Source organism: Danio aesculapii, chromosome 18, assembly GCF_903798145.1.
Source record: "Danio aesculapii chromosome 18, fDanAes4.1, whole genome shotgun sequence".
NCBI classification, from domain to species: domain Eukaryota; kingdom Metazoa; phylum Chordata; class Actinopteri; order Cypriniformes; family Danionidae; genus Danio; species Danio aesculapii.
In genome coordinates, this window is record NC_079452.1 from 38788777 (window position 1) to 38813526 (window position 24750).

Below are 24750 nucleotides of genomic sequence, written 5' to 3' on the forward strand. Positions count from 1 at the left end.
GGAAAGAGATGGAGAGATATGAAGAAGAGCGCTAGAAAGTGGGTTGGTTTTTGATGGTATCACACGCAAAAGCCTCCCACTCAATGATCTCTCACTCAGAAGCTTATATACACCTTTACCTATTCTCTAGTTGTCATTCGGGGTATTCATAACATTTGAAATGCTTCCGCTCCTGTACTGATTTTTCTTCTGGAGGTATCGGTGTCTTTTTAGCTGATGTTTATAGTGTCTTCAGTGAGCATGTACTTACAGTCATTGTCCGTCTCACTCTGGCTGTTAAACCAGTTTGTTAACGTGAGGGGAAGGAGTGAAACAACCACAGGAAGAACTAAAGAAACAAATGCAGCAGTTCGTTTTTGGTGACATTTGTTGTGTTGCACGCGGTGGGCATTTCCCTGTTGCTCAGATTATTGCTGTCAGATTAAGATGAAGAAACATTTTGTCAATGCGAGAAAAATGCAAACCCAGCCACACTGGAGATCCAACAGCACAGCAGGTACTTATTTAATGTGTTTTCTTATGTGTGACCTTCAGCTCGCAGATATCTGTGTCAAGATGTCTGCTTACATTGATGTTATTTAATAGGCATAGATTTAGATTGAGTTTTTGACCTGTGCAAGTTTTGCAATGAGGAAAAGATTTTGATATCTTTTAGTTTTACAAAAGCACATAGCATCTGTTATTAATCTGGTGTGTTCATCTAGTTTGTATTCAATTTCAATGCAGTACTGGATGATATACGAGTTACATTACATTACATTACATTACATTACTCAAGTGGAAGCATAAAGTCTTCCAGTCAAAGTGCCAAAATACTTGATTTTCTTTCTTTCTCTCTTTTTTCTCTCTTTTTTTTTTGACAAAAAAATAAGTGAATGCACTTAATTCATCAAGGGTATACACAATAAAGTTTTAAAAGCAAAATATATTTCCATTGTGGTCCTTGATGTGAAGCATAGATAAAACTACTCCTGAAAACAAGTACACTGTGTGTGACAATCACAAAAAAACATTAAAACATGCTGTAAAATGAATCAACATACTATTCTGCTTGAGAGCCAGCTTTCAGATTTGAAACTAAAACTAACCACATTTGTAATACGTTTAATATCCACAGGCGGTTTATTCCATAGCAATGCCACAAAATATTTGAAAGATCGACGATGTTTTAAAACAACATCATGTAAAATCCCTAAGACTTTGCCTAGTTTTATAACACTGAGTATGTTTACATGGACACCAAGAATCAGATTTTAATGCGATAAAGACAATACTCTGATTAAGAGTCTACTATGTAAACAGCGAATATATATATATATATATATATATATATATATATATATATATATATATATATATATATATATATATATATATATATATATATATATATATATATATATATATATATATAATTATTATTATTATTATTATTATTATTATTATTATTTTTTTTTTTTTTTTTTTTTTTTTTTTATTTATTTTTTTTATAACCTTAATTGACTAAATTCATATTTAAACTGAACAGCAATCGAATTAAGTGTAGGATTTTCACCGCAACTGAGAATCCACCCAACCTTTACCATTTGGAGAATAATAGTTATTAATAGCCTAGTCCTTATAAATGATCCGTTTATAAGGACTACATCATTTACGAATCTAGGCTACTGATTGCTAATTGCGTAATGATCACATTGAGATAAGCTAAGCGTTCATTTTATATACAGTGCTTAGCATAATTGAATACACCCTATTTTGTAAATTCTTATTTTTATCCATTTTTTTGTAAATATGGGTAATATATATATTGGTGCATTTAAAAAAACAGATTTATTAAACAGATATATTTAGTAAAATAATATTTTTGTCACCGAACATATATAGAAATTGAAAGATAATACAATTAAATTCAAGCAAAATATTGCAAAAAAAATTACAAACTACAACATTTCAACTAAATTTTTATTTAATTTATTTATTTGTTTTATTTTATTTTTATTTATTTTTTTTGCTTCTCTTGATTTTTCCTCTTTTTTTAAATTTGTATTTAATATTTTTCTATAACATATAAATTTAGCTGTACTAGTTTTTGGACCGTTATCATAAGTTATTTTGTTAGATAAGCTCCAGATTTGACGTCTGTACTGACTTATCTAATGTATATGCACAAATATAATATTGTATAGCTTCCGATTGAAAATATGAATTTAAAAGATAGATTTGTGAGGGGTGGACTTATATATGCTGAGCACTGTATAAACAAAAAAAATGACAAATTTGAAGTAATGGAACATTTATATGTAAAAAAAAAATAAACTATTTTTATAGTAGGATACAGGTTAAAGGTGCCTCGTTATAGGCTGAACATCACTGTGGTCATCGCCTATGGTCACTACACACATGTCTGTTTAAAGCTTTTGTAAAAGACAAACTATAAATGACAGACCACACAACCTCAATAAAAACTGATGCTTGCTGTCAACTACGCTACATTATTTAAGGACATTCATTACAACATCGATAAGGTCTGTGGTCAACTTATGTTTTATTTTAATACAAGGGCATAGGTTTGCACTTGGCATTGGTGGGGACTGGGGATGAGTCCAATCCCCCCACACCCCCGGCAAGAATGAATATTGTTTTTTTATATATTTTTTAATATTGCTATTAATTATTTAACTGCTATTAAAATGTATTATTAATTAATCCTCTCTTCATACGATGTATTAAATAGTCAGGTGCGTAGCTGAGGGGGTTCAGGTGGTTTGAAAGACCAATTGTTGGATTATTATTATTATGTTTGTTGTCATGCAGTTGTTTCAGCGCTGCTTGTATCTGAAAGCAGCCTCTCTCACATGACAGCAGGGAAAGGCACAGCCAATCACAATGTTCAGTTGGATTTGGGGGGCGGTGCGACTTAAGGAGAGAACGTGATTTAACCCTTTCGGCATGTCTACGTTTATATTGACAATGTTTTTTAAGATAATTAAATTATTGGTGGGGACATTTCAGTAGTTGGTGGATATTGGTGGGGACACGTCCCCTCCATCCACCCTAAATCTATGCCCCTGTTTTAATATTACAGGGGTGGTCCACTACGATATCATATTTTAAACTTTAGTTCTTGTGTTGTGTCGATGTGTGAACATAAACAACATCTCTGAATGTAATATGCAGGTAAATGCAAAGGGAGTCATTGGCTTTTAAATAGATAGCTTAGCAAAGCCTACAGTGAACGAAGTTTGGGGACTACAAAAAAAATACGTCCGGGCTAGTGAGATCATAAACCCTTCAGGTTACACGCATTCACCACCGCAGTAAAGGGGCGTGGCCAGAGCACTGTAGCGTTATAGCAAAGAAAGCTAAAATGCCATCCAAACGCTGCCATTTTCACAGAGCTTCATCTGTTTCTGTATTTGGGCTTCCAAAGGGCACAACACAAAGAGAGAAGTGTCTACAGTTTAATTTTAATTATGTTCCAGAGAATTATAAAAATCAAATATATATATATATATATACAATCAAAGAAACATGACATATGAAGTTATATTTGAGAGAAAAAAAATACATTAAGCTTATTGCGTTGTGACTATTTATGCATTATATGATGTGGTATTTATATATCATCGTGTTTAATTTAGGATAATTCAGATTAAAAAGTCAAAAGTCACAATATTATATAATCACAACTAATTTCAATAAATCGAGTAAAATCTCAGGATCCACTGCAAGATTAATTTTCTTCATGGAAAGTATCGTTTATGTTTTGTTTTCCTTTTTGATTTTTGGATGAAAAATGACTTGCTATAGGGATATCGTAATTGTTTTGGTCACACTTTACAATAAGGTTTCATTATTTAATTTATTTCCTAACATGAACTAATAATGAACAATATAGAGCTCTTATTAATCATAGTTCAACATTTACTGATGCCTTATTAACATCCAAATGCATGCTAGTTAACATTAGTTAACACACTGTAAGTTAACATGAATTAACAATGAACAACTGTATTTTCATTAATGTTAACTAACATTAACAAAAACTGTAATAAATGTATTTTTCATTGTTTGTTCATGTTATTAAATGCTGATACAACCTTATTGTAAAGTGTTACCATTGTTTTTACTAATGCATTTACCTTAACAAAGCTGTGGTACCTATCAGGAAATACATATTAAACAAAATAACAATCAATAATGACTGACAGCTTCATACACAGTTTAAATCAGATCTCATTCTTATTTATTTAATTTTCTTTTACAGAATAATGTGAAGTGATGAGACTGAGAACAGCTCCTGCATTTTTGTTTTATTGTGTCAAAATCAAATCAGTATTGTTGTAAATGCTGGATTGATCTGATAAAGATTGCCTTACTGCATGATAGTTGCTTCCAATCACATTAAATGCATGCGTACACACTGAAAATTGATTGAATGTCATTTAGTGAAGCATCTATAAATGTCTTGAGGAAATCCATCATTTATGGTCTTATTGGAAAGCACAATATTTACACTCATTATAGCGGCACAGCAGTAAACAAGATTCATGACAAATCAACTCTAATGGTCTAACAAGTGCTCCACATAAATGCTAATTACATGCTATAGAACCATAAATTAGCTTGTAAACATGTCTCGGCTATTTTGCTTTGGGATTTAGATAATGATTGGCTGTATGTTGTGTTATGAGCAAGCAAGGTGATTGATTGAGGTGTCCTAGATTAATTGAGGCGTCCGATTTCAGCAATGTGGAAAATGTGGATGGATTCATGAAATCTGTCATTAAATGGATTTACTATATAATGTGGAATGTTACAGATTTGAGCCCATTTTGGAGGAATAAATCAAATGCAGGCGTACACCGAATCGTCAAATAAAATGTCTGTCACTATAATAAACTGCAAAATACTATTTAAATATGAAGTCTCACAATCTATGACACTTGCTTATTTTATATATATATATATATATATATATATATATATATATATATATATATATATATATATTATTATTATTATTATTATTATTATTATTATTATTATTATATATTATTATTATTATTATATATTATTATTTTTATTTAATATTTTTTTTTAATTATTTTTATTTTTACTTAGAAATGTCATAACGTATGACAAATCTCCTCAACAACTAGGGCTAGGCCTGTCACAATAAAGAGTTTTTGTTGTCTGATATATTGCCACAGAAATTGTTGTGATAAGCGATATCATTGTCCTTTTGAGATCATTTTATGCCATTGATTATAAAAAGATTATACAACAGCATAGTAATGCAAATAGCCATAAACACTTTGAAGGGACTAAGGCTTTTAATTCTTAAGATTATTTTTATTCTATAACTTGATGTCAAAAATGATGTAAATGTCCTATTACATCCAAACTCGGTCCTGGAGGGCCGGTGCCCTGCATAGTTTAGCTCCCACTTCCTTTAAAACACCTCCCTGGAATACCTAGAAAGAGCTTGATTAGCTAGTTTAGGTGTGTTTGGGGGTTGGAACTAAAATAGGCAGGACACCGGCCCTCCAGGACCGAGTTTGGACACCCCTGTCTCATTAAATGTACTATTAAATAATGTCCAATCATTAACTTTGACATTGGTCAGGTAAAATGTAAATGTCCTAAAACAGCTTTAACGTTTCTTGTGGATTTGTAAATATATATTGCTACACCAAAAATTATTGAGGTCATGTAAAAATAATGCACGATAAGTTGATATATTGATTACTGTAAAAGGCCTAACTAGGGCTACACAGTATATCGTTTCTGAATCGATATTGCGATGTGCAAATCCGCAGTAGTCACATCGCAGAATCTGTATTGTCAGTTCGGTTTAAGTTTAGTCATCCATTAGAAAATTTGAGGATTGTCCAGGAAATACAATATTGAGTCATTGTGAAGTTTAACCTTAATGGATTGTTTTTCATTTGCTTGTTTGCTTTGTTTTTAAGGCCTATGACTGTGAGATTTCAAGTAGGGTGTGTATCCACAATAGACACATTGCAGGTTTTACATTAGATTATTTAATAAAGAATAAAAGAATATTCTTTTATAAAGAAAGAGTATTTCTTTTATAAAGAAAGAGTAAATCTTTATTTTTAATAAAGATAAAAATATTATTAATTTAAAATTATTTATACAATGATGACCATGGCTGCTTCCGAAACCACATACTTCCATACTATATTGTATGCTAAAATCAGTATGCGAGCTAAGTAGTATGTCTGAACTCTATTCATAGTGTATAGAATGTACTTTTCTAATGGCCCAGTAGTACGTTTAAATTCAAAGGCAGTACCTACTGAGTAGTAGGCTGTTTCAGACGCAGCCTGAGTCATTATATGTTTGAATGTTCGATTTCTGTACATGGATATGATTTGACTACAGAAAACCATAAAGCACTTTTTATTGACCTTTTATCTCTGCTTTGTTGTATTAATATATGCTTTTAATTTATTCTGATTTATGCTGACCCACTGCATGGAAAAAGACTTGATCATCCCAATCTATCTAAATGAATGTAATCTCTCCAAATAGAATTATTCAACCTCTGAAGGTTTTTTTCTTCACTTCGCCAATTAGTGAAGTTTTTTTTCCCTCTCCGCTGTCGCCACTGGCTTGCATGTTTTGGGATCTGTAGAGCTGAGCATCGTTGGATTTGCTCTTCAGTGTTTGGACTCTCAGTAGTGACTATTAAACCACACTGAACTGAGCTCAACTGAACTGAACTTAAACACTACAAACTGAACTACACTGTTCCTATTTACTATGACCTTTTACGTGAAGCTGCTTTGACACAATCTACATTGTAAAAGCGCTATACAAATAAAGGTGAATTGAAGTGAATTGAATTGAATTCATCTAGTGAAATTATATTCATATTACAATATATAATCACAGAAAAACAAAATATCGCAATATCAGATGTTTCCAATATCGTGCAGCCCTAATTTCAAGTGTATTTAAACCACACTGAAAAAAATGATTCAAAGATGATTCCTTGGATTTACTAAAATTTTTTACGTTAAGTGGTTGTAAACAATTTATTTGGGTTGAATTTAAACAAGCAAATTAAGTTGAACATTGCTCAATTTAATTTGTTTGTTTAAATTCAACCCAAATAAATTGTTTGCAACAGTTTTGCATGCAACACTTTTTTCAGTGCATTTGTGATTAGTTTTTATCAAAGATGAATTGTAGTTATTTTTCATACAATGAAGACTATTTATGAAGTGTTATTTATTTACATATGATTAATCAGTTTTTGTACCTGAATACAGTCAGACTCTCTGAAAATACTATCTGTTTGATTTATGCAGCTTATCTACTCTGCGAAATCACTAATGAATATAAAATGATGAATTCTTTCCAAATTGAGCTATTCAAGTCATCTCGTGAAATTATATTCATCTCACAGAAAAACAAAACATTGCAAAATTCTTTCCAATATCGTGCAATACTAACAACAACCAATCAAACTATGCTTTGGGTTAATTTAAAGGGAATGTTTAGCGAAATTTGCTGTTTATTTATTCTCAAGCCATCCAAGATATTGGATATCTTTATTATTTTAAAGAAAATTTTTTGCAGTAGACCGTTTCAATGTGGTAAAGTCATTGGGCCATGGACATTTCCTGCTTGTTAAACTATATTTCATAACTGTAACAAGTAGCAATACGATCATAACTTAATATTAAAACAGCTCATATAACATTATTATGCGTACATATTTGGATTCTTGGAAACAATGGAAATTAAAAATGTAAAACAGGAAATACGTTAGGACCATTGTTATTGTTTACATCCCTGGTCTATAATGGCGATAAACACTTTGAGACTCATCCTGATTATTCTTTCTTGATAAAAGCAGAATAGATATTAGCTGAATATCTACATTAATGTGAGTAAATTAATGCCTATATGTGAGTAAATTAGCATGCAAATTTCATTTTTGTATAAAATATCCCTTAAAAAATGTGGGGGTAAATAAAGCACATTCACACACAAATATACACACATTTTTACAAATACACACACGCTCACACAAAATTTAAAAGGTTAAAAAGGGAAAAAATGAATACATTTTGGAGAAAACCGATAGGGCCTGTCTTCTTTTCATGATTATCCGGCTTTTGTGTGTAGTGTTTGTTAAAAGAGTCTGGTCTATGATGACTCATTAAAAAACAGCTTTATTTAGGGTCCCACCAGCATCTTCTTTCATGTTGTTAAAGTATGTTTGTTGTGGTTATGTTAGCTTACAGAATGTGTGTTTTTTTTTTCTCTCGTTTTTTTAAAGCCTCAATTTAAAATGACTATAATGTGAACATGTGTGCAGGTTTGAGTGTGTGGGACAGCAGATCCTTCTGTCACAAGGGCTCCAGATGGCAAGGAAAAAGCCTTGCTTTAATCTCGCGCCCGAGATAAATGCACACACGCACCCCGTCCCACTCAAATAAATACACTTTACTTTAACCTTGTTTCACAGTCCATTGAACTGACTGTGTAGCCACAATCCTTACTTTATCCTTTAGCCTCTACATTTCAGTTGGAAAATATGCTTTTTAAAAATTAAGTTATAGTTCACCCAAAAATGTTAATTTACTCGCAATTTACACATTCTTACATGGCTCCAAACCTTTTTGAGTTTCTTTTTCTCTGTTAAAGATATTTAGAGGAATGTTAGAGGTGCACACACAGTTAAAGTCCTCCTGTTAAATTTGAAGTCTTTTAAATTTGAAGTCTTTTAGTTTCAAAACATTTCTATTTCTAAACATAATATTTTTAAGAATTAATTTCTAATTTCTAGTATTCAGCTTAAAGTGCAATTTAAAGACTTAACTAGTTTAATTAGTGTAGCTAATTAAATTAAAAAAAACAGTTAAATTAATAAACAAAAACTTATTTTATTCCTGCTAAAAAGCAAAACAAAAAACAAATAAGACTTTCACCAGAAGTAGAAATATTATTAAAAATACTGTGAAAAAGTCCTTGCTCCATGAACTATTAGTTGAGAAATATTTGAAAAAGAATTAATCTTTTAAAGGAGGGCTAAAAGTTTTGCCTTCAACTGTATGAAAAGCAATAGACTAATGGTCTGCAGCATTCTTTAAAATGCCTTCACACAAAAAAAATTTTGAGCTGTTGACAGTCATATATGTGTCCCACATTACTAAAAACACTATTAGGATACATATATTTCCCTAAAAAGTGAAAATTTGTTGTTTTTGCATTGTTTTGAGCGAAGTGGACCCACATGTGTGGATTACAATGGTCTGCTAACACGCGACAAAAATATATTTGTAAGGAACATTTTTTACCCGAGAGCTTTCGCATCTGGAAATTGTGAAATCTAGATTTGCCGCTCGTCTCCTTTTTAAAAAGACGTAGTTCCAGTTGGTGTTGATTGTCCTCTGTCTCTACAGATTTGGTAAATGTGTGATCAGTGTTCTTTTGTTTTTGTTTCTTCAGATGGCAAAGTTAGTAGGTATCGTCAACAGTACTCTTTCAGTTTTTGAAGACATTACTTAGTGAAATGACTGAAGTTACTAAGTAGTTTACAGGAATATTACTACAATATAATGGACTAAGCATGCTTTGTTCAGTGTCTTTTTAAACAGATGTACAACAGTTACATCCGTCCTCTAAACCCGAAGTGCGGTGTGAGATGGGGTGCCAAACAGACAACAGATGTATCATGCTAAGACTACAACAGAGACCATTAATATCACAACAGACTTTTTCAGTACTGTGCAGTATTGTGGCAGGCACAATGGTGTATTTATTAGTTATTTGTTTATTTCAACAATACAGTTAGTAATAATAACTACCATTGCGAGACTTCAATATTTACCTTGTCAGGAGCATCTTTACTTTTTCCTGCATTTACGGGTGTGTTTGTGTTGAAAGGTTAAAATGATAAAGCAGTGGACTTGCACTGTCATCAACCAGATAATGTGACTGAGGGGAATCTGGTGGAGAGAAATCCTGCACTTTTTTCTACACCGTTCTCAGATCCGCTATAAACGCTGCTCTCTGAATCGTCCAGCTCCCCTGCTTCTCTATTTGGGTTGCTGGCTGCATGTAGTGAAACTCCCCTTTTCATGCAAACCCTTCCCTTTTTCACCACTCGACACTCCCACCTAAACAAAGCTGGACTCACCCACTTTCTTGACTTTTTTCAAACTAGAGATGTAAAACCAAAGAAAGAAAGTCAAACAGTTTTGCAAGTTGCGTAAATGTTGACAGAATTGGCATTTGGGGTGTACTGTCCGTTTAAGTTCTCTATCATTCATCACTTTTGCATTGTCTCTCAGAAGTGTATTCAGTATAATTGTAGCTGTTTTCTTTATAAGCTGTGTGAGTGTCAGTGTGTGCTTTTCATGCGCACATCTGTGTTCAATGGGAAGCCACGCAGCACTTGTTTACCGATTGACTTTCATGTTTTATGTGCATTAGAAATAGCTTACATTAACGCAGCTTTCTGATGGCCCAGATATCCTGGCAGAATTAATTACTGCTCCATCTCTGGGGATTTACTTTGCTTTTGTTTTGCTACAATTGCCGGATTAATGTTCTCTTTTACTCTCTCTATTCACACAGACCTTCTGCTCAGTGCTTTATCATGCTGGAGACACTGGTCTGCTTGTATTGTAATACACTCATAATGTTATACATGATCAGTTTTAGGGTTTTACTTATTACATAAATACTTGATAACATGAGTACTCTTTCAATATGTATAGCATATATTTGTAAATATATGGACTTTGCTTGCTTATTTATTCATTCATTTATTCAGTCATTCAATTTCAATCATGTAACAATTTTAAACTTCCAATATTTTATAAATTTTCATGAGTATAAATCTGTAATCTATTAAATGTAATATTTTACACAATTTTACAAATCTATTATATAAATTTGATTTCACATATATAATTTCAGCCATTTGTATTGTGCAGGGTGACATTGTTTTAAGCGTTTTTCAACATATATTATGCATTTTTGGAGGGCTGAGCCGATTAAACAATATTATATCGAGTCGCAATAAAATTTGTCAATAACAATAATAGGCTCTGGACTTTTTTACTCTATATTGAAGAGCCAATCATACAGCAGAAATGTGCAACAATGGGAATCTAAATGTGTTTTGATGTTAGAGATGTAACAAATTTTCGACCACCGAAAATTTATCGGCCGTAAATATGTTATGCCAATTAATGGACCCTCTAATTTATGTGGCTTCATTCATTGTTGGGATACTCTTTTAAATCTGGAAGCATTAACAACTGATATCGATATATATTTATCGTTATCATTCAATATGGAAAACAATTACTAAGATTTTTGCCATATCGTCCAGCCCTACATTTGTCAGTTTTTTAATATAGATTTTTATTGTTAATACATTATTTTTATAAATTGTATATTTTTCAGTAATTAAAATATTTTTAAAAAGTTTCAACCTGGCATATATTAGCAAAAATGTATAATTTATATAATTACATTAAGCCTAGCCTATTCGTTTGTTTGTTTGTTTGTTTGTTTGTTTATTTATTCATTTATTTTGCTAATTTATTCCATTAATTCCGATCATTTTTAACCATCCAGCCTGTTGAAATTAGAAGACAGTCCTTTTTCATTCTGTATTCAGGACAATATTGTGTGCTCTAACCAAGGCTCATAGCAGAGCCATTTACATTACTTTAGTCAAAGAACTAGTATATGCAGAAAAACTCCAAGCCTGAACTCCATTTAAGACCTTTTGGGATGAAACACCATTTATTTCTAAATGCGATCAAATCCTCACAGATTTCATCCAACATTTAATGGAAGGTTTTCAAAGAAGAGTAATAGCTGTAATAGCATGGTCTAACCCTCCATTAATGACAAGGATTCAGATTTGCTGATTTTTGTTCTTAGTTTTAGCCCATCCACAAGTTACTCTGCCCTCCTCAGTTTCAATCTGTAACATCATAACCTTCAAATAATGTATTATACCTTTAACTTTTATTTAGCTTAAAATCTTGGCATGTATTGAGTTGGCTTAAATCTTACGGTTTCATTTTCAGGATTTAAATTTCAAACAATTCCTGTTTTTCCTTTTTTACATCAGTCAAAAATTCATTCATTCATTTTCCTTCAGCTTAGTCCCTTATTTATCAGGGGTCACCACAGCGGAATGAACCGCCAACTATTTCAGCATATGTTTTAAGCAGCGGATGCCCTTCCAACCGCATTAGGAAACACCCATACACACTCATTCACAAACACACTCATACACTACGGACAATATAGTTTATTCAGTTCACCTATACTGCATGTCTTTGGGCTGTGGGAGAAACCGGAGCACCCGGAGGAAACCCACACCAACATGGGGAGAACATGAAATGCCAAATGCCCCCGCTGAGACTTGAACCAGCAACCTTCTTGCTGTGAGACAACAGTGCTAACCACTGAGCCACTGTGTCACCTCATTAGTCAAAAATATATAATAGAAAAGTTATGTACAGTAATGATAGTTCTGCTTTGCCATTAAAGGCATTAATTACATTTTAAAACAATAAAACAGAAACATTTACTTAAAATTATAATAATATTTTACAGTTTTCAATGTATTTTTGAGCGTAGAAAGCTTATTCTAAAAACCTACAGATCTCAAAGCCAGGTCCAGTTCTCTTCCCGCATAATGTTTTGTTCCCCCTCTCTACTGTACATAAATAGTGACAAGAATGAAGTGAACTAAATATTTCTCTTGGCTTCTTTCAGATAAATCCGGTAACCCCAGCTGCTTTCCTTCCAAACAGTCAGATGAAGGGGAACCTTGTGTTGGGGTGAAAATTGCTCCGAACAAAGGTAGGCAGCAATCCTCCCTTCCTCTCTTTTATATTCTGTATACCGCTTTCTCTGTTCACTTGTTCCCTCATTTATTGTAGCTATTGATGCTTATGTGCTACAATAAATATTTCATAATAACCTGCGACTACATATTGTTGGATTTACAATCTACCATTTGAGATAATAGAAGCCTTTATTATCCATGTCATTTTGTTTGTGTTATGAAATTAATCGGCGTAGTTGAGTCAGACTTTTATGTGCACCCTGGCTTTTTTAATACTGTGTTGCTTTGTCATCTGTTTCACTGGTTTAATCAGAGGAGGAGGTTAAAACTAGTATCAATTTAGATAATTTTTAAGTCATACGAGATATATTTGATGTTTAATGTAAGTTATGTTTATTCATTAATTCATTAATCATTAGTGACGGCTAGGGTTGGGTACTATAACCCTGTGCCATTATCGCACCGGTACCTTTGTAACCGGTATGCACCGGACCGAATCAGAATATGAATTTTGGTGCCTGATTCCGGTGCCACTGGTGCTGCGACAAGAACGTAAAGCAGGTTGCACACCAGAAGCGCCACGCAGCTCCATGCATTTTAGAATTCTAAACATAGGTTTCCATCAGGGTACACATACCAGCGATGCAAGACGGCAGCTGTCCGCGGCGCCCAGCCATGACTCAGGACACTGTTCGTATTTCTGCCGTGCCACAGAGCGCCATCTGAATAGTTACATTTTAAATAACATGCGAATGTGCGCATCTGGTGTGTGATACTTTCAACTGTCATGTGCGCACCGTGTCGCGGCTCTGAGCGGTGCATCTGGTGTGTGACACCCATAAGAAGCATCATGGGGTGCATTTAATTCTAAACAGCTTTGAGGGATATGGACACAGCGATGTCAGGCATTTGTTCTTGTTGCTTATAGAAGGCAAAGCGGGCAGTACGGCGCATGCAATGAGCGACTCCCTTCATCAACACGCATGATCCCATTCATCTCATTTGCTTAAACTAAGCATTCTAAAGTATGGCTATATTTTACAAGCAATGATTCTGACACACGAGCATGCAGCAGATGCTTTACAAAAGTTGCGTGTAAGGGTGGAAACATGTCAAACTTATGAAATTTGAGGGCTCGTGGAATCGGCTTAAAGGTGAGGAATGGACTGTCTTTGACAGCTTGTGACATCATCTGGCACTTTCAGTGAGTACATTTACATAGACACCAATACTCTGATTTTATTATAAGACAATACTCTGATTAAGAGTCTACCACGTAAACAGTGATTTTGATTATCTTAAAGCACCACAGACACGAACTGCTGAGGAAACATTTATAGACTGGTGACGCAATGACGTTTATGGATCTGTGTGCTTTAACATGCAAGTGGGAATCATGAATGTAACATTCAATAAGCAACTCATGTAAACATCTGAATCATACTATTGTCTTATTCAGATTAAGGCAAATCATTAGATCGCTGATGTCCATGTCAAAGTAGTCACAAGCCCCCAACCCAGAAAAAAAGGTGTTCCCTGATTTTGATGACAGCCTTTCCACAGGTTAGTAGTAAGCTAATGTAATGTTAATAGCATAATGCAAATCTTGCATTCATGCTAACAAACAAATGATCAAAAGAAATATCTTAATGTAACTCAAATATATAAAATATAAATTGATGTTTACTTTAAACTTATTATAAATATATATTTATATTGTTCAATTATAATGATTAAAATATATATTTTTTGTCAAATAATTTTGTGGCTAAAAAGTATTGGTTCAGGCACCGTTTTGGCACTAGTACCGTTTTAAAAGTATCGATTTAGCACCGGTATCAAAATAACCCCAAACGATACCCAACCCAAGTGACGGCGTTATATTACAAGTGTTTGCTTTTATATTAGGTGTCCGTTTCTTTTACTTAGAATAATATTTGCTTCTGCTATTTATACTTTGACTTTGCATTTTAATGTATACTTTAATTGCACTTGACCTGCAAATTAGAATAGAAACTGTATAAATAGCATACAAACATACTGACAGTTATCAGTACCATGTATTGTTATGGGTCACTGATGCTACCATTCGGCACAAAACTATAAATTTCTCCTTTCTGGCTGTTCTTTCTCTGAAGGAATTTTGTAGAAGCACAGCTCAGGCATGTCGCTTCATCGGCTTTTTGGCTAAAAAAGAGAAATTATTCAGCCTGTTTTGCCCCCCAGGGGGTGTTCCTCTAATAGTGTGACGACCCGTGAAAAGACATGCAATCCACAAAGTACTCTTTTGCTTGTTGCTTTTCGCCAACATCTCTGTTATCGCTTTTCATTTTCAAATGGACTAATGCACACATACAGTCATTTTGAATGATTAATTTCCTCATTCGGTTTGTTCTTTGAGTCTGGAGCTCCATACAGTATGTAAACATACGCCACAATGCTTGCTCTTTGCCCATTTGTCAGAACAGCGTTATATTGAGAAGCTTTTGTTTCCATGACTGTAAATGGGAATACTAATAGAGTCTGTGGTAATGAAACTTTTCAGTTGTGTTGGTTAAACGTGTTTGAGCTCAGAGACCCGGACATGGTGGACAATGCTGTACTTTATTGTGGACTTAAGATAATGCTAATAGTTATCACTGTAATGTAAGAGCTATCAAAGAACTTCAACTTAATGCGATGCTTATGGTCAGCTGAATAATGGTGTGGTTTTGGTCCTGAGTATTTGACTAATGGTGGTTGAGAGTTGTTGTTTTTTTTTTTTTTTTGGTTATTTATTGTGCGTGTGTGTATTATAATGTTTTTAAGTATAGTTTTAACTGTATTCAAAATGTAAATGTTTTTATGGTGTTTTTGTTCAAATAAATGCCGTCTTGGAAACCATAAAGACTGCTTTAAAAACAAAAAACAAACCTATTTATAATTGTACATTGTAAAAACAAATTGGTGTAGTTTCAACCAATATTTAGTTCAAGTATTGAAAAACCGACCCACTAATTCGAATATGTACCTTAAAGTTGCTTATCATACCAAGTTAATCTAACTCCCTTGGTTGGTGGTGTTTTTGTGCAACTTTACCAAGAAATCCTGCTTGGCCTGTTCACATAACTTCACCTTAATGCGATGCTTATGGTCAGCTGGATAACGGTGTGGTTTTGGTTCTGAGTATTTGACTAATAGTGGTTGAGTTTTTTTTTTTTCTTAGTTATTTATTGTGCGTGTGTGTATTGTAAGGTTTTTTTAAAAAAAACAGATTTAACTGTTTTCAAAATGTAAATGTACAGTAATTGCTGCTGACAACACAACTTTGGGCAAATAATTACATAAATTGCATTTTAAAATGTATATTATTATTTGATTTGACATGACTGAGTTATTTCACAATAATTTTTATGTTTTTATGGTGTTAATGATCAAATAAATGCAGTCTTGGAAATCATGAAGACAGCTTTAAAAACAAAAACTCAAACCTATTTGTAATTGTACATTGTAAAAAAAAATGGTGTAGTTTTAACCCATATTTGGGTTAAATATTGAAAATCTCACCCATGAATTTAAATATACCATAAAGTTGCTTATCATACCAAGTTAATCTAACTCTTTGGTTGGTGTTTTTTTTTTTTTTTTGTACAACTTTACCAAAAAATCCTGCTTGGCCTGTTCACATAACTTCACCTTAATGCGATGCTTATGGTCAGCTGGATAATGGTGTGGTTTTGGTTCTAAGTATTTGACTAATAGTGGTTGAGTTTTTTTTTTTCTTGGTTATTTATTGTGCGTGTGTGTATTGTAAGGTTTTTTTTTTTAAGAACAGATTTAACTGTTTTCAAAATGTAAATGTACAGTAATTGCCATAAACCATAAATACCATATAAGCAATAAGCAATGGTATAAGCAATACCATAAAGTTGCTTATCATACCAAGTTAATCTAACTCCTTTGGTTGGTGTTGTTGTTTTTTTTTTGTACAACTTTACCAAAAAATCCTGCTTGGCCTGTTCACATAACTTCACATTATCTACATATTTGGAACATCACACAGCTTGTTGACTTCATCCATTGTTATGGATAATGTTGCAATGCCTGGTTAAATTTCAGTCACGTCTGAAACACCAAAATGGCTTCAAATTGGCACTATCAATAACTTCATTAACTTCATGCAGCACTATTGTTTTATTAATGTTATTTTAGTAGTCTTTTAGATATTAGGTTTGAGTAGAGATCACTGATTTGGGTTGAGTAGGGTTTTGGCTGTCTGGGAAATGATACGATGGTTGTCCAATACAAGATGCACAGGACTCTATCTAGAACAGTATGTCAAAATGAGATTAAAGTAAATCAAATCTGCAGTGGAATCTCGTAAACAGTTTAATGAACTTGTAAGGTGTGCCTGTGAATGGAGTTTAAGATGATGTTGAAGTTCCCTTCTTGGATGATTGCCATTCAGTCCTTGTATGTCTAGTAAGAGGTTCATTTAATTGTAGCCTCTTTATTCCAAGTCCATGTGATTCCTTTTTTTTTCGTTCTGTATTAATATGTCAGAGGGTTTGTGTGCCACTAATGCAAGTTCACTTAGATTTGAGAGGGTTTGGATTGAGACTGATGCACAAAGCTGTTAAAGAGGCACCATATACAGTATAGACTTTTAATATATTTTACCGAGGTTGAACAACCAGTTGATTAGTTGGTGAACATTTTAATAGACCACATGTCAGTTATGAAATCTACTGTACATTAAAAAAAAAAAAAAAAATGAATGCCTCTTGACCTTATTCTTCAATGCGGAAGTGCACCCGTTGTTGTGTAAAATTCAGTCACCTATGGGAGAAATGACTTGGATTAATAAAAGGCAGAAAAGCGGTCAAACTCCTTGCTCTAAAAACTAGTGTATTTATGACTATGCATAAAAAGTAGAATAATGTAATATGAAAAGGTCAGTTTGCATCATGAAGCAGCATAAACCGTTTTTAACGTCAAAAATTGAAATGCAAGTGAATGAGACCGGAAGTCTCGAGCCAAAAAGAATCCAATGTCTGCGCCCGCTCATACATCAAGAATAAGGTTAATAGATTGAGACTTTCTCTCGAAGTTATCTTGTCTGGAATTTAAAATTCAGAAAGCCTGAGATCTCTTGTATTTGTTTCTCATGACTTGTCAGTCAGACCCTCTGCGTCTCACCAGAAAGGCAATATTCACACTGATTCTCACACTGCTCTCAAATCAGTTCCTGGAGGGGCCACAGTGTGCGTTCAAGTCAAGTCGGAAATATCGTATTTATGAGTTCAATGCACATGAATTGAATGATGATGATGATGATGATAATGATGATAATAATAATAATAATAATAATAATAATAATATTAATAATAATAAAAAGGCACACCAGGGACTTTACGGTCCTTATTTCAAAACGGAACAAAAGTAGGATGCTGTAGTGATTTACCCTGCTGTTGAACTCCATTCCTTCTCATCCCTGTCTTTGAGTCTTTGAGGCACCGAACTCTGTATCAGTGCGCCAGAGAGACCGTGTTCACTCTGCTCCGCGCTGAACTAAAGTTTTTTTTTTTATAATCAAACATCTCTGTGTCGCGTGACACAACAAATCAACTATGAAATTCATTGCCAACGCTTTTAGTAATCGATTTTTATTGATTTAATCGAGTCGTTGTTGCAGCCCTAAACTGAACTGATCTTCAACCGGACTGACACCGTTTCAGTTTACTATAATCTTCTATGTTAAGCTGTTTTGACACAATCTTGTAAAATGGCTATAGAAATAAAGATGAATTGAATTGAATGACTTCTTTTTTTCTTTTTTTTTTCTTTTTCAGTGACATTTAATAGTTTGACAGACATTAGATTAATTAGATCTAGAAAAGAATGTTAATATTACAAAGTCAGAGGAAAGTTTTTCTAAAGTTAGAATAGACAAATTAATAAATGGTGTAAGAAAACCTAGTGTAGTGCTAATGTTTAGGTAGATTAATAAATAGTAATAGAAGTTACATGTTGACCAAAAAAAATAATCTTGAGACTCTTCCTGAGAATGATAGACTCAGCTGACGATAGTGTTCATTTGCAACAAAACTATTGAAATCGCATGTCTGCAAAATACAAGGTTTTTGAGAATATATAATGATTATAAATGATAATAACACCTTCAAAAACATAATAAAAACAACAAAAAAAGCATTGATACACATTGTTTACTGATTATTTTTAGATGTGGGGTTAAAACAAAAGATTGAGCCTTCTTAACTAAAGTGATGCATACCTGTACTGTACTGTACATGCACTGATTTAGTACATGATTAAGACTTGCTGATTTCTAAATGTAAACTTCCCAGGAGACTTGAACACACCAATAGCTTTTCTGAGTTTAGCTTCAGCCTTAAATAAATGTACCAGATCCAGATAAGCAAGTCCTTCTGGCTTACAGCTTTAAAAATAACACAGGGAATAGTATGTGTGTGTTTAAGCAAGGTTTCATTAACATGACAATAAAGGGAATTGTCAAAATGATCCCTGTTTATCTGAGCGAACAGATTCTGTTCCTCTACTTTGCAACCCCTTTTTCAAACATTTTTACTTTAAGATCCCTCAAAAATGCTGTTGTTGTGTAAATGAAAGGCTAAAATGCATGTTTTAATAAACAATTTACATGTAGCTGATGCGGAATGTACAGTGACCCATATACTAATTTTGACACATTCCCAGAGTAGTGATATGCATTTTTTTTTTGAAGAATTTTGTATCGTATCAGCTGTCATTGACACATTGCATTGTGTGTACACAATGAATTTAAGTGGCCTTTACTTGTATTGTGCTCAGAAATGCAGTGTGTGTGAAGGGAGGCAAGGAGGGAGGGGCCATTTCCTCGTGTCTTTGCGGCAGAGTTTCAGTCAGTCTGTGGTCTTTGGACCGGAAAGCTTCAATGAAGAAAACGGCTCTTAAGTTTGACTCAATGTCCTGGGATTATTTGGATTCATTTTAACAGACAGTAGGTGAGATTACTCTATTAACAATTGTCACGATTGTAGCCCCACTAGTTCTGTGTTTTGACTGGTTAAGTTGGTCTGTTTATATGTTGTGACAGTATAATTCAGTATAATTAACTCAGTATAATTATAATGTGACAACAACACATTAAAATAGGGCACTGTTTTTCCTCTGTAACATATATTGTCAGATTTAAACTATTCTGTAAAATAATGAACTATAAATTGAGATTGAAAGCGCATTGAATCAGAATACATTAGTAAATGTTTTTAGGAATCAGCTTCACTTTTGTTTTCTACAGTGATAGAGGGTTTGGTCACCTGTCTGCTGCCTTTTTTGACTTTCTTATGGCTTTCTTGGCGAACATGTATGAACACGATCAAGGAGTTCACATTTCTCAGTCTTGTTATTCAGTTTTCGTCTGGTAAATGAAATTCACTTTCATCACATTGATGGTTTTTACATTTGAAAACATTTTTGCTTGCCTTCTCAATGTGTTCCCACCTTCTTTTGCTAAATAAATAGGCTGTTCTTATCTGTTCTGTATGGTTAACGCAGTTTTTATTGATAGTGCAGTACCAAAGTGCAGCTGCATTCACTTAAACAGCATTGGAGCTCGACTATTAAGAATATTATGTTGCATTTTTGTTACGGCAAACTAGTTAAAACTGGATTTAATGTGTCAAACTTCTGTACACAGCCACGTAAACACATCTGGAAAGGGTTTCAGTGACCGTAGGTCATATATTAATCCTTTACTGGAACTAACTGCCGTTATTAAACTCAGATGTTGATGTCTTTAACTTAGCTCTCTGTATATGTCACAGACTTCTTTTTCCTTTCTATTCTTAGCCAGGAATGCCAAAGTTGGCACATATTTGTGTTTCGTCTCTGGGAATGCAGAACATTTGCACTTTTCCCATGCACACATTTTAGCAGCGATTATCATCATAGTTTACATTTACTAGACCACATACACCACACATGGTTTGACATCAACCTGGCTGGCTTTCTACTCACTACAGCTGCAAATACATCACTGATAAGTCGAATTACAGGTGCTCCTCTGTTATTATGTGGATGATTTCTATGTTTGCTTTATGGGCACATGTTGAGGCCAGTTACTGTAGATATTTTGAGTTATGCACCGAGTTTAGCCTCCGGATTCACCTGAGGATGCTTTCATGTTTTGTTCAAGTAGGTATGCATGCATAAGCACAAGTAAGTCATGAATGCCTGCAATTCCAAAACTGCAAAAAAAGATCACCACCACCACCACCACCACAAAAAAAAAAAAAGTAAATCTTTTCTTTCTTATCCATTCACACATCAGGATGAAAATACTGTTAAATCTCTACATGTTGTTATTAATTGCAAGCTGTTTTTTAATACCTCTGGCAAAAAAGTCTGCTGTGTAATGTTTAAAAAGCATAATAATGTGTGTTTTTTGAGATAACCACCCAGAAAGGTACCAAAGTAATAGAGAAGTGGAGTTTCAAATAAATTTTTACTGTGATTTTACTAAAAACTCTTCCAGTAATTTGTTGAATGATTTTCTTCATCTGCTCAGATAGAGAGATATTCTTTGTGTAAGCACCTATCCAGTTTGATGACATTTCTTTGCATAGCATAGATAGTTCTAATTTTTGAGTGGCTTGTGACAGTTGCGTAGTGTGAAGTGCATCAGTCAGCCCTCTCAGAGCGACTTTAACAGCCTGTGTGATCAAACCATTAATCTTGCACTGTTTTTCACACTTAAAATTTAGAACTTTTCCGGCAGTGTTGCAACTTCTTCATTTTGACAAGCAGCTCTGTTCACACATGACCTCTAAATAGAAAAATGTTCATAAATGTACTCAGACTATTCGTGCGAATGTGCTTAATGTTAATGACCATAATGTACCCTAGAGATTTTGTTTTATTTATTAACAAAGTGCAATAATTAAGTACATTTATATGCCTTATAAGTACTATACTATAATACAGTATGTTTATTATTTATATATATATAAATAAATTTTAACATCTTAATTTATTTATTTATTTTAATTATATTCGAATGTAAGGAATTCTTGCAAGTGCAAGTGTTGCAAACTATTGCAAAAAAATCTAATATATTAAAACAACAAATCAACAAAAAATGTAAATTTGTTCTTAATTTTTTCTCAGGACAACAAATATGCACATAACCCATTTGATCAGTAGAATATTAAAGTAGATTTTATATGAATTTATGTACAATATTTAACTTTAATTCACAGCCTCTGCGAACAGTTCTGAGTGTGTTTCTGACATACTGGAGTGGTTTATTTGCTTGTGGTTTACCTTGGTGCTAAAAACATACAAAAGTATGTTATATTCACATATGTGATATCAATCAGAAAAACTGACTTTTCACACAATCCCAACATTTAAAATGCATTATTACATGTTTTAAATGGGAACCTATTATGCAAAAATTACTTTTATAAGGGGTTTAAACACAATTATGTGGCAGCAGTCTAAATTTAACCAGCTTCTAATAGCAATTATTTTTTTAATATATTTTTATGTAATTATACTTCATAAATCAGTCTGCAGAAACACTTTGATTGACATTTTCTTTTTGAACATGTCATCAGAGTGGGAATTTGCCACTTTGTCTAACAGTGTTGTGCTTATTCTCTTAATGAGTTATGGGTGTGTTTTGAGCATAACATACATTCAATCAGAGTCTCATCTCACATTTCCTTTAAGAGTCAGTGTTGCTATTTACATGGCAGACATTGTAAGTGGAAAAACTGAACGCTTCACTAGCGAGAAAACAGTTTAAACAAACCATCTGCAATGTGAGGATAAAGAATGAGCTTCTTCCATTCGGCCTCTTTACTTTCTCTTTCTCTTTACTCCTTTACTTTTGTGGATAAGGAAACAGTATTGTATGCACTCCACTGAAGACATCCATTAGACTACATATTTAATTTAGTTTGTTAAGCGCAAAGATTTGTTTCAACACTATTTCTAAATTCAGTTCTAATTTCCAGCAAACAAATAAATGAACAAAAATAATGAAGTGTGGTCAAAAAACTGAGTTTATCCAAACACACATCTATTCTTATGCCCAATATGCGGATGCATACGTCTCCCAAACCTGACAGGTGGACAAATCTAAGCTTTGCATATATAATGCAAACAATAAATACTAACTACTGCTAATAATAATACACTAATGCAAATTGTCATGAATACTGAAAACTGAAAACGTGTATTGCTGGATATCGTGTATGTATTAAGCAATGTGTAAGTGTTGTAAGTGGACCTGCATAGGCGCATAACTAACACGCTCTGCTCTGGACTTTAGACCAGCTTTCAGTTGGTCAGTGGCACTGTCTATTTCAGTTCCTCAAAATAGCAACATGCCAACAATGTGCCTTAACACACCTCCTTTCTAGACTGGAAGACCCATGAGTCCACAAAGTGGCACAAATGGATTTGCTGTTTAAACAACATGGCACAAACCCTGAAAATTACTGTTGCACTGGTCTGAAATGGCAACAAATTGCGCCGTACACATCTTGCGCCTTATTGCACTGGGTGTATGATATGGCTCATAGGCATTTGTAGCTCCGCCCTCTTTTGAAAAGACCATGATCTCATTTGAATTTAAAGCGACAGTCACCAAAATGGCACAATTGGGATCAAGCTTAAAGGGACAGTTTTAAACAGTTATAAAACATTATTTGCGAGGTAATTTGAGCTGAAACATCACATACACGCAATACGGACATCAGAGACTTATTGTAGATCTTGTAAAAAGTTGCATAGTAGGTCCCCTTTAAGGATATTTGCACAGGGTGTGGATTGAAGGTTATAATGATGTAAATAATGCTCAGTTTCACTTCATAAGACCTCTGTGTATTATTATGTGCCACAGGTCTTCTAAAATATTCTGATTCAAGGTAATTTGTAAGGATTTCAAGGCATTCTTCATTCCATAAAAGAAAGCTTGTTTCAGTCCTGGCCACAAACTATGCCAAAACTGAGATGAATGGGTCAGTCCCACATGAAGTGGTCCTTACCCCATCACGGCCACCGTATATTTACTGCCAGCACAACAGCATCATTCATCCTCAGACACGGACAGTCCCATGCAGTCTATTGGCCTAAGATGTTTCCAGTGAAGAAAAGGGGGCCGAATGAAGCTGAAAATGCTATAGAAAGGCTCCCTTTGTGCTCGCTAATGCATTAACATTTCTGGTTCTTTAATTTAACAGGAGGCTCTACATTTGCATGGGTGCTTTACAGAGATTTTCATAACATGCAAAAATAGTTTAACATCATATTAAGAGCTCTACACTTTCACAGTTTTGAGTATGCAAACATAAAATACATAATAATTGTTTGTGTATATGTATTTTATATTTGTGGTGTCAAAATGAAACTTTTTTTTTCAGATATGTTGGTGCGTCTGTTATGAGTCAGTGAGGTTTTGAGGAAATTGCTGCATGTTTTGTTTTCATTTAGACGAGTCTCTTTTCACACCAAGAACAAAAACTGTAATTTATACAGTTTTTTTTATAATCATTCTTTAAAAATAAGTAAGTCTACGACAAAACAGAATTAATGGAATCACTTTCAGAAGTTTTTCAGAATTTCACTTTCAGGATTTTAATGAAAACATTGACAGACAATCCAAATCTGTCAGATCTGACCGAGCTTGGGTATTAACTATTTAAAGTGGTGAATTGCCTGATGGTGTCAATGCTAATATACAAAAACAAGGATTAAAAGTAATAAATAGTTATTTTTTCTCTGAAAAATATTCTAAAGGAGCTGTTGTCATGCAATTAAACCAGATATTGATAAAAACCCAAACAATGCCAACATAAAAAAATAACAAAACAAAA

At 33.5% G+C, this 24750-nt stretch overlaps 1 protein-coding gene across 3 annotated transcripts in view; it reads left to right on the forward strand.

Annotated features, from left to right (window-relative positions):
• fgd4a (FYVE, RhoGEF and PH domain containing 4a) overlaps positions 1 to 24750 on the forward strand; it is a 96776-nt gene that overhangs the window by 30747 nt on the left and 41279 nt on the right. For 2 of the 3 annotated variants that reach the window (XM_056477909.1, XM_056477911.1), the window contains exon 2: positions 12793 to 12879. In XM_056477909.1, coding sequence (XP_056333884.1) covers positions 12793 to 12879 — 87 coding nt within the window. Of the gene's footprint in view, positions 1 to 288; positions 497 to 12792; positions 12880 to 24750 lie in introns of those variants that run through there. The other variant, XM_056477910.1, reaches the window with a different exon arrangement.